General features: G+C 40.4%; 1 protein-coding gene across 1 annotated transcript in view; it reads left to right on the top strand.

Annotated features, from left to right (window-relative positions):
- The window catches only part of SYCP2L (synaptonemal complex protein 2 like), a 91,707-nt gene extending 78,866 nt beyond the window's left edge, over positions 1-12,841 (top strand). Inside the window, exons 23-28 of the mRNA XM_007952218.1 lie at positions 3,960-4,061; positions 5,767-5,873; positions 7,227-7,318; positions 10,248-10,347; positions 10,453-10,503; positions 12,809-12,841. Coding sequence (XP_007950409.1) covers positions 3,960-4,061; positions 5,767-5,873; positions 7,227-7,318; positions 10,248-10,347; positions 10,453-10,503; positions 12,809-12,841 — 485 coding nt within the window. The remainder of the gene's footprint in view (positions 1-3,959; positions 4,062-5,766; positions 5,874-7,226; positions 7,319-10,247; positions 10,348-10,452; positions 10,504-12,808) is intronic.
- The last annotated feature ends 1,123 nt before the right edge of the window (positions 12,842-13,964 follow it).

Raw genomic sequence — 13,964 nt, forward strand, 5'->3', positions numbered from 1 at the left:
AAGACAAGCTCTACCTTCACCACTTGTTTAAAAAATTAGGATAAATCCTTATCTGTTCTACTGAGACTCTCTTGAGATATCGAGTATCTTTTTTTCGCAGGAGCTTGGGTATTCTGTAGCATTCCCACGTTCATTTAACAAATGTTTATTGAATGTTTCCTATGTGCCTGTCACTTTTCTAGTTGCAGAGGACATTGTAGTGAACAGAACAGACAAAGTAAATGTCTCTCATTGGAGCTTGATTCATGCTTTTGCATATTTTGTGTTCTAATTACTAATGGATTTTTGCAGCTGTTTGTTATTTTAAGTCATGCCACATCAGCAAATGAAGGGCCCAAAAGCTTTATTAACCATTCATGTCATTTACGTTGACTCTACTCTGAGAAGGCAGCTCTTCCCTAGTCATAATCTGAGTGCCTTCCATACTTCACCAGCACTATATCAGAGGTGGAATAAAGGATTGGTATTCTGCTTCTGAATAATCAGCTATTGATGCTTCTTGTATGCAAATTAATTTCTCATGGATTTTTTGTTTTGTTTTTTTGCTTTAGACGTTTTAGGGTCGTGATCTCACAGGACAGCTTAGTCAATTTAAATAATACTGGTATTCTTCGTGTATGACAGGGTTCCATTCCTACAGCTCCATCATAAGTCGAATTCTAATGTTTTTTTTTTTTTTTAAAAAACAGTTTTCATTATTATCTTTTATTATCAGTATCTTTATAAATCTGATCTTTATATGAAAGACGTAATCTGGAAGACAATTACCTGATCAACTGACTGGTTTAGATCCATATTTGTTTCCATTCCAATGAAAAATGATCCAACAAAATGTGGAAATTATTGAACAGTATAATTAAAATCACACACAAAGTTTTGCTGGAGATAATTAAAAAGCGGTTGCAGCAGTAAATTGACGGAACTTGCAGGAATTCAAGATTTAGAATAGGCCTTGGAATGAGGGATATCATTGGTGATTTCAGATGGTTCTTGGCTGAAAGCAGAGAATACCAGACCTGTGTTTTATTGACTATGCAAAGGCATTCAACTATGTAGATTGTAAGAAATTATGGATAATCCTGTGAAGAATTGCAGTTCCAGAACAGTTAATTATGCTCCTGTGGAACCTGTGGTGTCATAGTGCCTAAGGCACTTGACTGCTAACCAGAAGGCTGGTGGTCCAAACCCACTAGCCACTCCTTGGAAGGAAGATGGGGCAATCTACTTCCGTAGTGATACTGCCTTAGAAACCCAAGGAGGGGTTGCTATGAGTCAGGGCTGACTCGACGGCACATGACAAAAACAGCAGAACCTGTACATAGACCCAAGTGGCAGTTGTTCAAGCAGGACAAGATGATATTGCATAGTTTAAAATCAGGAAGAGTGTGTGTCAGGTTGTGTCCTTGCCCCATACTCATTCAATCTGTATGCTGAGCAAATAATCGAAGAAAATGGACTATAAAAGAAGGATGCATCTTCCTCAGTATTGGAGGAAGACTCATTAAGAACCAGTGATTGCAGATGACACAACCTTCTTTGCTGAAAATGAAGATGACCTGCAGTACTTTATGATAAAATCAGAATATAACCTTCAGTTTTGATTACACCTCGACATAAGGAAAATAACATTCTTCACAACTGGACCAATAAGCAGTATGACAAATGGAGAAAAGATTGACGTTGTCACGGATTTCATTTTACTTGGATCCATAATCCACACCCATGGGAGAAGCACTCAGGAAATCAAATGACATACTGTATTGGGGTAAATCTGCTGCAAAAGACCCCTGTAAGGTTTTAAAAAGCAAAAATGCCACTTTGAGGACTAAGGTGCCCTTGACCCAGCCATGGCATTTTCAGTTGCCTCATATGCATATGAAAGCTGGACTGTGAATAAAAAGACTGAAGAAGAATTGATAAATTTGAATTATGGTGTTGGTGAAGAATATTGACTATACCAAGGAGTGTTAGAAGAATGAAGAAATCTGTTTTGGAAGAAGTCCAGGCAGGATGCTTCTTTGAAGTGATGATGGTGAAACTTAATCTTGCATACTTTGGAAATGTTATCAGGAGGGACCAATCTCTGGAGAAAGAATATCATGTTGGGTAGAGTAGAGTGTCTGCAAAAAGGAGAAGACCCTCAATGAGGTGAATTGATTGAGTAGCTGCAACAGTGGGCTCAAACATGATAACAATTGTAAGGATGGTGCAGGGTTGGGTAGGGTTTTGCTCATAGGTGCATAGGGTCCTAGGAGTCAGAAGCAACTCCATAGGACCTAACAACAACATTGTCATAAATCTGATATTTATGTGTCTTTGGGTGTTAGCATGAGAATGATAACATCAGCAAATTACATGCTACAATATTGTATGTAGTACATATTACTAAAGATAATGCACTAACTTTGAGTCAGTTCCAACTCAAAACAACCCTATGATAAGATGTACAAAAAGGAAACAGTGGATGGTCATAAGTGTAGTTCGTTATAACTAGAATATACTATAAATCGGGGACTACCTGTAATGTTTATTTGTGCTTATGTTCTACCTCCTAGTTTGTTATATAGTGACTGGAGTCTTAATATGTCTCCATTCATCTGGAGTAGCAAGGAAAGGAAAGTCAGGAATCAGAGGAGGAAATATTGCTACTGTGAATATCTATTTTCTGGGCCATGAGATAGTGAATGGTGTTAATTATGCTGAATGGTGCCTGCCTACAGTAACTAAACATTTTGATATCAGATTTTGAAGAAAAATACTGATTAAAAGAGGGCAGGGGGTGAACAGAAGACAATTTCAAATTCTCAGTGGAATCCATTCAGGGTCCATTGGGTCCTTTTAGGCTGGATGAATACCTAAAACTATTACTCTCAGGTAATCTTCAAACCTCAAACAAAAACTTTTCTTGGAAGTCTGTTCTGCAGCAAACAGTACATTAGCTTAATAAGTACAGTGTGTCTGCCATGAGCATTGTGCTCTTGCAAAGATTTATCTTCGTGAGATCAAATTGACAGCAGTACCACAAAAGGTTAGATGAGAAACTTTGGGAACAATGCCTTTATGTTAATGATGGTGGAATAATTTAGAAAGGGATAGCAGAAATGGTTACACATTCTTGAAAAATATTTTAAAAAGTTACTGAACTGTACATGTAGAATTGTTTGAAGTGGTATATCCCTCACTGTGTACATTTTCACAAAAAATACAATTTATAAAAGAAAAAGAAAACAAACCTATAGAGCATAGCTTTATTCTGCCACGAATGTGTCGCCATCAGGTGGAATTGACTCAATGGCAGTTGGTTTATATTGACAATGAAGGTGCCATTGATAATATTAGAAGGGCCTGGGTAGACAGAGGGCATGTTTGGGATGAAAATGAGCACCTGAATCGAAATATTTAGTAATATGCTAGATTCAAATGGGAGTATATATTTAAACTTTATCATTTGAGGCTATCAAAATCACCTTAGCAAGTGAAGAGCCAGGATGATCTCAGGTATGAACTGGTCCTCAGTACAGAGCTGAAACTCAGTGTCATTTAAGAACTGGGGTCCAACCAGCAGGTGGTGCACTCCAGTGTGATGTGGTGAGCTTCAGGGGCAGATCTGCCTGGAAATGTGGCCAACCTGCCATCTAGTACAGAACCCTGGAAATACTGCATTTGAAGCCAGCATTTCAGCTTTTCATTTGATTTAGTCTGTCCCTTGCTGGGCACAGTGTTCCTACATGACTGAGTTCATCAAAGGGATGCCTGTTCCCCAGTGTCCTCTTTTAGGCATCAGTAAACTCTGCTTTGATACGTCTATGATTGTTAATTAAAGTGCCATGTGATAACTAATTACTAACAGGGTACATGTTTCACTTGCTGCTCCTCAAGATTAGATATTAACTGGTGAAAAGACAAATGTATATCAAAGGAAGGGCTGTGGTCACCAGTGTGCCCTGTTTTGCCTTTAGACATATCAGTTGGTGGTATTATGACGTCAAATCAGTCAAAAGTGGAAGATGATGGTGCTCCAGGATCCCTTTCCTCAGTGGTGGAGGAAGGTGACTTGGCAGGTAACATAGTGCCCCCTAACCAGCATTTCAAGGAGGAGGTTGTTGAGAAATGCAGCAAGCACTGAATGTACCAGTGTGAATTACAAGGGCGTTAGCTGCAGGGCTCTAAAAACTAAACATTTTTTCCTTTCAGAGATAAGTAAGTTGTTTCAGATTAAAGCAAACATGATCTCCTCCTAACCTTTTGATTTCTGCTTCTTATTTTGTCTTTATGGCAGCCTGCATATCCCAAGGCCATTTAAAATGACAGATCTCTGATTTAGTTGAGAGTTATGAATTAATTTTTGTGTTAGGAGTATACTGCCTATGTTAGTTAAAAAGATGGTCTTGAAATGTTTGTGTATATGGGGCTGGTCTTCTGAATGAATGATGTCACTTTATCATTGAAACACAGGGTTCTGAAAATGCAAATGTGGAGGTTGTGGTAGCTTTAGAGGGCACTGGTTAAGAGTATGTATGTTATGTATCTCTCTGTTAACTGTGGGTAACAGTAGTGCCTGCTTCACATGATTTTTGTGATGATTACTTGAATTGATACATGTAAATCCCTTAGAATGGACCAAAAGTCTAGTTAAACTGTAAGACTGGCACCTAGACGTGTTACCCCCATTAGAAATGCCTTACCTCTTACATCTTCCTCAAAGCCTCTTATACTATATCTGTATGATACTATATTCATATACAGGCAGTTCCTTCTTTATGAACATCCAACTTAGAGACAATTCCTACTTGCCCTTTCATACAGTTTGAACTGGGTCTATCATGGCTGAGGAGGAGAGACAGGAACAGACAGACCTGAACTTTTTTACAATGTGGGTGATTCGTGACAATAATCAGAATGGGAACAATTATGGGTTGAAGCCCTGGAGTGTGAGACTCAAGCAGTGTAGTGAGCCCTTTTGAGAGCCTTTTTTTTTTTTTTGTGAGAGTGAATTATTTTCAAGACAAATTGAAAGTGGTACAGTTGGCTGCCATCTTTAAGCCCTGCTTTAATGTTATGTGAATTTGCCCTCACTTTTAAAAGATTAGACCAACTTCTCACAACAAACTCTTCATCACAATCACCTTCACTTGCTGCATATATAGCTTTTAAATTATTGAAAAGGCTTCCAGCCTTTTCTTGCACTAAAGAAAGGCTAAGGAAGAACCATATGTGTCTGTTCTGACTCCTCTACAAATTCCACTTAAAGCCACAGTTAGAAACACGTCTTGTTTGTAAACCAAGCTGCCTGTATTTATAAGGTTAAAAATTAAAATCCATAATCCCACTATTTAAGTAAGGCCCACTACCATTATTTTGAAACAAAAGTAAGAAATGAATATGGAAAATTTAATAAAATAATGACTCACTCCCTCACTTTCCCATAGTCCATTTCAAAAAAATTACTGTCAAGAAAACAAAAAGAACAAAAGCTCTTCTAACACCTCGAGCTCCTTCTTAGACATAACACTAATTGCTGTGATTAAAAGTGCTAGGAAGTACAGAGAAGGTTTGGTTGAACCAAGCACTCTCCAGTGAGAAGCAACATGAGCTACTCCCTATGTGGACTCTTGCCCAAGTTGGCCTCCTGTAGTCCTAGTCAGAGTGTAGCCAGTGGGGCTTCTGTGGTTTACATTTGTGGTATGGACTGACTATTCCTCCTTTTGGGCATGTGATGGACTGAGTAAACCTGTGTGAGCACTTTATTCTCTCTTTGTTGTTCAGAGGGGATTTCTGTCCCATCATTAGAAGCTATGCCAGAGAACATGGATGGTTCTGCCATCATCTCAACCTTAGAAAACGTCACTAAAGTACTGAAAAGGAAATACGAGGTAATGTTCCATTAAAAATGGAAAAGTAGCTTCTTAAGATTTTAAAGTGACAAGTTTATACTATTCATTAATACTGTTAACCTTCATATGTGAAGGTGCTCCAGCATCTTTTGGGGACGTATATATGTCTTGACTGTGATCACTAATTTTAGTTCCTTTGTGTCATAGACAGGTACCTGATTGGTGCAAATGCTTTGCACTTGACTGCTAACTGAAAGGTTGGTGGTTCGATCCCACTCACCTACACTGTGGAAGAAAGGCCTGGCAATCTGGTTCCATAAAGTTTATAGCCAAGAAAACCCCATGGAACTCAGTTCTACTCTGGAATACATGGGTCACCCCATAAGTTGGAACCAACTCAACAGCAGTGGGTTTTGGAATTTGTATGTTTGAGGTTTAGGAGAGGTAGTGGCCCCATATCCATTTGCTACAATAGGACCAAGTGAAGCTGTATGGAAATCAGAGTCACAGTTTGGCTGCATTGGTAATATTCTCTGACAGCTGAACTACCAGGAAGCAGTGAATTGGTCACATGATAGGCAAGGAGGAAGGGAGAATGAGCGAAGAGAAGAAACTGGACAAGGGAGGTGTTTGGGATGAAGATGGAGGTAGATCATGGTGGGTTTCTGCTGAGGGGTCGCACATCTTTGAGATTCTGTGCCTATAGGATGCCCCGATACCTTGCTTGCAAAATGAATATCAACTATATTCAGGCTCCTCATCGGTAACTCATTGTAAATCCCTATTGAGTTGTCAAGGACATAGTGATGCACTGATGCAATGCTCGGCTGCTAACTCGGCTGCAGGGTCAGCAGTTTGACCACCCAGTGGGTCTGCAGACCTGGCAATCTGCTTCCATAGAGATTACAGCCTCGGAAACCCTGTGGAGGCAGTTCTATATTGTTGGCCATGAGTTAGAGTCAACTCAACAGCAGTGGGTGTGGTTTTGGTTTTAGGTAATGAGTTATCATTAGCACATTTGAGATAAGTATCTTATCCTAACCAACATTCTTTTAACTAAATTGGAAGATCCTCAAAGTCTTCTTTATGTCTACAATACCATTGAGCCAATTTACAATGGAAATTTGTCCATATTTGTTTATACATAATCTATATATGTATTATTGATAATATGAATAACGTTCCTGTTGAAGCTTGTTCTTTATTGTATGGAACCTGTGTTAATATGTGACAGGTGTGTAGCATGATGTCTTATTACCACAGTTTTCTAGCGGTCATGTTTGCTATGAATATCATTATGTGTTGGCAGCCATTTTTAATATAAAGCATGCACTGATTTTTGTATTATGTTTAACCTAGCACAGTAATTTTGTTATTGTTGTTGTGGTTTAGCTTAGACACAGAAGGAGTCAACTTTCTTCAAAAAGTAGAACAAAAGCACCGGATTGCCTAACAAAACTTTTAAAGCAGATACATCAGTGCAGGTAAGTATTAGATTTAAAAAACAAGTTCATGTAGGTGTAGGTGTTAGACTTACAAGCAGTCATTTAAGTAATGACTGCTGGGGCCATGAAATGGTAAAGCCTGTAGAAGATACAAGTTTGATGTGTTACTTACTACCCCATCTGGGTTTCTACTTCATTATCCACAAAAACCGAGCAGTTGAACTAAAGGGTCTCCATTTCTATATATATGGCATTCCTGGGTCGTGCAAATGCTTGGCTGCTAATGGAAAGGTTGCAAGATTGAATCCACTCAGAGGTGCCTCAGAAGAAAGACCTGCTGATGTACTTCAAAAAATCAGCCATTAAAAACCCTATGGAGCACAGTTTTAGTCTGACACATGGGGTCACCATGAGTCAGAGTGGACTCCATGGGAAATGGTTACAAACTCTCTCTTTCTGTATATGTGTGTGTGTATGTATACGTGTGTCAATGGGATGGATTAACGCAGTGTCTGCAAAAATGGCCTCAGACATAGCAACAATTGTGAGGACTGGGCAGTGTTTCATTCTTTTGTACATAGGGTCGCTATGAGTCAGAACTGACTTGACAGCACCTAACAATGTGTGTGTATGTATATATAAGGAGCCCTGGTGGTGCAGTGATTAAGCACTTGGCTGCTAACAAAAAGGTGAGTGGTTCAAAACCACTAGTGGTTCTGTAGGAGAAAAGACCTGATGACCTGCTCCTGTGAAGACTACAGCCTGGAAAACCCTACAGGGCAGTTCTGCTTTGTCCTGCAGGGTTGCTATGAGTCGAATCCACTCAGTGGCACAAAACAACATATGTATATATGTGTGTATATATTTATGCATAAATGTCTCACACACACACCTCTCTGACCATGTAGAAAAGTGTACAGATGCCAAACTTTGAGAGAGCTGTGACAGGTGAGAGATTGGAGTGGATGCAAAGGTATCTATAGTGATGATTATTATTCTAGAGAGGTTACAGTGCAAATTCTTCTTAAGTTGAGTTTTGGGAAAGGCGAGTTCAAGGAATGGAGAAGCATGGGGGTAGGATGAGCACAGAGATTGTTCCTCATTGGAAACAATGGCCTGTAAATGACAGAGGGAAGAAAAGGTTGGTGTGTCAGTATGCTTAACTGAAATAAAAAATTTGTTAAGGCATAACATATTATTTGAACAGAACTGTATAACTTTTTTCAAACCCTTTTGTATATGCAATATGTCATTTGGTTCTTAAAAACCTTCCTGTGAGAATGAAGAAAACCAAAGATACATGGAAACAATTAGTCCAGGTGACTGGTACACCATGCAATCCTCGGCCTATATGCCTGTGAGACCAGAACTAGATGGTGCTCAGCTACCCCTGTCAACCATTCGGAGGGGCATCTATGTAGGAGATCCTGGATAGAGAGGGAGAACAATGTGAAGCAAAACTTAAAATCATTTTTTTTTTTTTTTTAATAAAAGAACCAGGTTTGCTGGTCTGATGAAGTCTGATGGAACCACTGAGACTATGGCCCCTAGCTGCCCTTCAGGTCTGGAATTGAACCCACTCCTGTAGCTTCCAGCCAAACAAAAGACAGGCATATGAGCTGAACATTAGGTAGATACACTCCTTGGAGAGATCAATCATGGGAGCATAGAAGGGCTGTGTATGCACAGGGAGGCAGCTGGGGAGGCAGGCAGGAGTGCATGGGAGGGAAGGACACTGGGAAGAGGTAACTATGGGGAGGAAGAGGGAGGGGAGCTGTCGCATTGTGGGAAATTACAGTCAATGTCATGAGACGAAGTGTATGAGAGCTGTTGTATGGAAAAATGAATTTGCTCTGTAAACTTTCGCCTAAATTACAATTAAAAAAAAGAAAATCCTGTGAATGACATTGGATTTGTGGAATTGCCCTGCCCTTTCAAGAAAAAAAAAAAGTTGCCACTGAGTTGAATCCTTCTGGTTGATGCCATGTGTGTCAAAGCAAAACTCTGCTCAATAGAGTTTTAGGTGACTGATTTTTCCAAAGATTGCCAGGCTTCCTCTCCCCACCCCCAGGTACCTCAGGTTGGACTCCTCCCTCCAGCCTTTTGATTTATTAGCCCAGAGCATTAACCATTTGCACCACCCAAGACCTCCCCTCCCTTAACCTTTTACCCACTGCCATTGAGTCTATTCCAATTTATTGCAACCCCCATTGGGTTTCCAAGGCTGTAAATCTTTACAGAAGTAAAGATTGTCTCATCTTCCTTCTGTGGAGCAGCTGGTGGGTTTGAACTGCTTATCTTCTGGTTAGCACCCAAATGCCTTACCTACTAAGCCACCAGAGCTCCTAGGAGGTGCATATTCATTCACATAATCAACAAATACACACCCAGCAACACAGACCTCCAAGGTCTGGAGACCAGCAAGAGCGGTTGTGCAAGCGTTTTGCTTTCATGGAAGTTTTGGTCTATTGGAGAAGGCAGACAATAAGCCGACAAACAAGTAAGCAGATTATATGGCAGGTGGCCACATTGTAGTTAGATATTTTAGAACTAAAATGTGGAGGTAGGAAAAGAATTTATTAGCTTAATTCAGACTGCACCTTTCAGGACTGGTTTACGACTAGAAATGGGAGCTTGCAGAAGGTTGGAAGCCATGGGATCCCCAGGCGACATGGCAACCTCTGGCTGAAGTTGCCTTAGTTTCCTTTTCCCTGGAATCTACTGTCTTTTTTTCTATCCCTCCCCCATTCCTACCTATTAAGAAGAATTTTAACATACTGGCTTCCTGTTAGGTGGGTGTGGGGAAGCAGGGAATGGAGGGAAGAAGAGAAGGGAGACATCTCTCATTCTTAAAACAAATGTCAGAGAAAGACTGTGAGGTCTCTTTGTCATGAGTGAATGTAATTAAATGTGTCATTTGTCACATGTAAAAAGTCCCAATGAAATTTGTTGCTTTGACATATCTCAGACGGAATAAACTACAGCAGTTTCGAAGTTTTATTCTTCGTGAGTTGAGCTACGTTGAGAAGGATATCCAGTCTCTGCAATGTCTTGAGAATGATGTTGTGGTAAGTTGTTTTAGTTGAGGGCCTTCTCTGTGATGCAAGAGGATCTGTCCCATGGCAGAGTAACTGCTAACTACTTTTTAGAAACAAACTTTTTTCCAATTTTAGGAATTTTGGAGGAGACAGTCTGCTGCTGTGGGATCATTTACTGATGTGCAAGTGCCGAGGTATTTTTTAAAAAAGTATTTTTTTCTGAAACTATCTTAGTTGATGTATGACTTAATGCTTAGCTAAAGTATGAGTTGTTGATGTTGGTAAAATTTCATGCAAGTAGCTAAACAGCTGCATCTTTTCAAACCAACGACTTCATTGGCTCTCCCTGAGGTTAGTGTAGCTTTTGATACCAGTCTGGAAGTGTAAATTTTAAAAAGCATAAACATGATCATCTGAATTTCAGTGTTTTTGATTCAAATAGTTTTATTTTTAAGTAGTATTTAAAAACATTTAAATGATTAAATATTGAGAAAAAATATTTTAAGTTTCTGAGTGAACAGTTGGTTTTCAGTTATATACCGAATTGTGTTTTTGATAGAATATACAGGCATACCCTGCAATATTGCAGGTTTGGTTCTAGACTACCACAGTAAAGTGAATATCGCAATAGAGCATGTCCCATGAATTTTTTGTTTTCCTAGTGAACATAAGTTATGTTTACACTACACCACAGAGTATTATAGGAGCTCTGGTGGTGTAGTGCCTAAGGCACTTGACTGCTGACCAGAAGGCTGGCAGTTCAAACCCACCAGCCACTCCTTGGAAGGAAGACCGGGCAATCTACATCCTTAGAGATACCACCTCAGATACCCAAGGAGGGGTCGCTATGAGTCAGAATTGACTTGACAGGAAGTCTTTTTTTTTTCAGTTTTTGTAGACTATTATGACTGCAAGAGCATTATGAAAAGGTTTGAAATGAGAATTCTCAAAATGTGACAGAGACATGAAGTGAGCACATGCTTTTGGAAAAATGGCATCAATAGACTTGCTGATGCAGAGTTGCCACAAACCTTCAATTTGTGAAAAACACACTGTCTGCAAAGCACAATAAAATTAGTTATGCCTGTATACATATATTTTGTTTATCAGATATTGTGGTAAAATGAGTCCTTTATATGGCCTTTTGCCTTGGTTCTTTGGAAAACAGCCTGAGGAAGTTTTCCCCTGTGCCCTGAGGAGTTACCTTTTCCCTGGTTTTCAACCCCAGAGGATTTGTTGCTTTTGTCCAGGCTGATTGACATTTCCTGGACACACTGTGAACAACTTGATGTTTTATCTGACCTTGGGCTGCAGCCTCTCTGTGATTAGTATCCACCTTGCAAGGACTGGTAAATGGACTGTGTAGATGAAGAAAATGTAGCCTACTTAGAGGAGATTGATCAGTTTGTGGAACTCCTCTGGGAGGGGGCATACTTTGAAAGTGACAAGGAGTTTTTGTTTTTAAGCAGCCAGCCCCTCAGAGGTTTTATAGACAGAAAGAAGCAAGAAGAAGCAGAGAAAGAGAGAGGAAGTAAGAAGCCTCATCAACGAGCTGTACCATCAGTCAGCAGCTTAAACACTGAAGGTGGGCGACAGGCCCAGGAGGGGCCCTCCAGTAGAGCCAGCAGCTACAAACCCAGAAGGTTCAAGAGGAGTCTGTCTTGAGGAGGCCAAGAGGAGGCCTGTCTTGCTGAGAGAGAGAGAGATGTCTTACACTGAAGAAAGGAGACTTCAGCTACATGCTTCCTGATCCTAAGTTGTAACCTGCTAATCCTTATACCAAGTTGTACCCCATTACTTCCTTAATAAACCATTTAACTGTTAGTATAGTTCTAAGTTCTGTGAAATGTTGTGAATTGCTGAACCCAAACAGGAGGGAGTGCTAAGGAAGGGGAGGGAGAATGGCTGGTGTCAGAGATGAAGTGGTTCAGCAGCTTGGAGAATGTAGGAATCTGGGTAGGTAGGTAAGTAAGAAAGAACAGGTGTAGGGAAACGGCCACAGGAAGAGCCAGGTGTAAGGGAAACGGAGGAGAGTGTCCTAACCAATTGCAGTGAGAGAAGCTAACTGCGGGCCAAGCCACTAGCGATAAGAGCAATTCCAAGCTGCCAAGCATGCACTAGAGAGCATGCGCACTAGAGAAAAAGAGGCCCCCTCTCTTAACCTTAACATCCATTATAATATCATAATAAATTAGCATTGCGATTACTTTTATACTTTGAGTCAAACAAACTGGATCTGGGAAGGAACATGCACAGTAACCCAAAGAGTTATATAATCCCTAAGTGTCAGTCAAGCCACCCCAAAAGGAGGGATGAAGGGAGGGCTCAGAACAGTACCAGGAAGCAAAATAAAATAAAAGTAGAGATGTTAAACCCTCCCAGGGCTCCCTACTGCTCTTAGTGGAAGTCTGTTCTTGTCTCTGAGAATGTATCAATAAACTTTGTTTTGCCTACTGCTTAACTTTGGTTTTCTGCACAAATTCTTTTGCAGCGCAAAAACAAAAACCGAGAATGGAAGAGCTAACAGATACATTTCACTTCTACTTCATGTGAATTGGCTTTGTGGTATGTTCTGGTTACCTGGTGCTGCTCTGACAAGAATATACCACAAATGGGATGGCTTGAACAAACGGGAGTTTATTCTCTTACAGTTGGGAGGCTTTAAGTCCCAGTTCAAAGTGCCTGGCTCTAGGGGCTGGGTTAAAGCCCCTCAACCTTGGGCTTCAGCTCTGTCTCCTGCTTCCAGCCCACTGGAGCTAGAGGCTTTTCTTCACTCAGATAGCTGCTGGCTGCTGAGACTGACAAGCCCAAGGTTGACAAGGCAAAAGGCACAGTTCCAGTGTTACCAAACCACATGGCAGGCCAGTCATTCTAGTCCAGTGAAAGTCCCAAGGCTGGCAGAGCAATGACACGGCTATATGCAGTGTTCAAGCATGCCATAAGCTAGAGACTGTTTCCCAAGGCTTGTCCTTATATACATGAAACAGGCCACATCCCTAAGGTAGCTACTCAGCTGCTCACAGTAGATTTCCACCGTGGAGTTGATTATCAGTCTCATCATATGGAATACTACAACCAGCTGCCCAGCCACTCAACCAGGCCCAGCCAAGTTGACACACAAACCTAACTAGCACATGCTGCTGCTCATACTTGAAGTTATTCATATAGATGTATAAAAAATATATGTAAAGTACATAAACATATTTATGTATTGCTTTAAACAATATAAAGGTTTCTCCTGTTCATACAGGAACTCTGGTAGTGTAATGCCTAAGGCACCTGACTGCTAACCAGAAGGCTGGCAGTTCAAACCCACCAGCCACTTCTGGGAAGGAAGGTTGGGCAATTTACTTCCATAATGATACTGCCTAGGAAACCCAAGGAGGGGTTGCTATGAGTTGGGTCCAACTCAGTGGCACATAACAGCAACAAAAACATACATTCCTTTTACTGTAATTAGTGTACATTCCTAGGCTGGTTCTTTGATCCATTTGGAACATCATCCCATGCTTTGGAGCCTTAGAAGTAGGGAAAGAGAAGAGAGTGCTTCATTCTTCTATTCCTGAATTGGGAGAAAGTCTAAAGTTTCTTCCTGTTTGAGTACTCAGAAGGACTCACTGTATATATTTGTAATTGTTAAAGGTTTA

Source organism: Orycteropus afer, unplaced genomic scaffold (genome assembly GCF_000298275.1).
Source record: "Orycteropus afer afer isolate SDZICR_OR568_19922 unplaced genomic scaffold, OryAfe1.0 scaffold00012, whole genome shotgun sequence".
In the NCBI taxonomy this organism is placed as follows: domain Eukaryota; kingdom Metazoa; phylum Chordata; class Mammalia; order Tubulidentata; family Orycteropodidae; genus Orycteropus; species Orycteropus afer.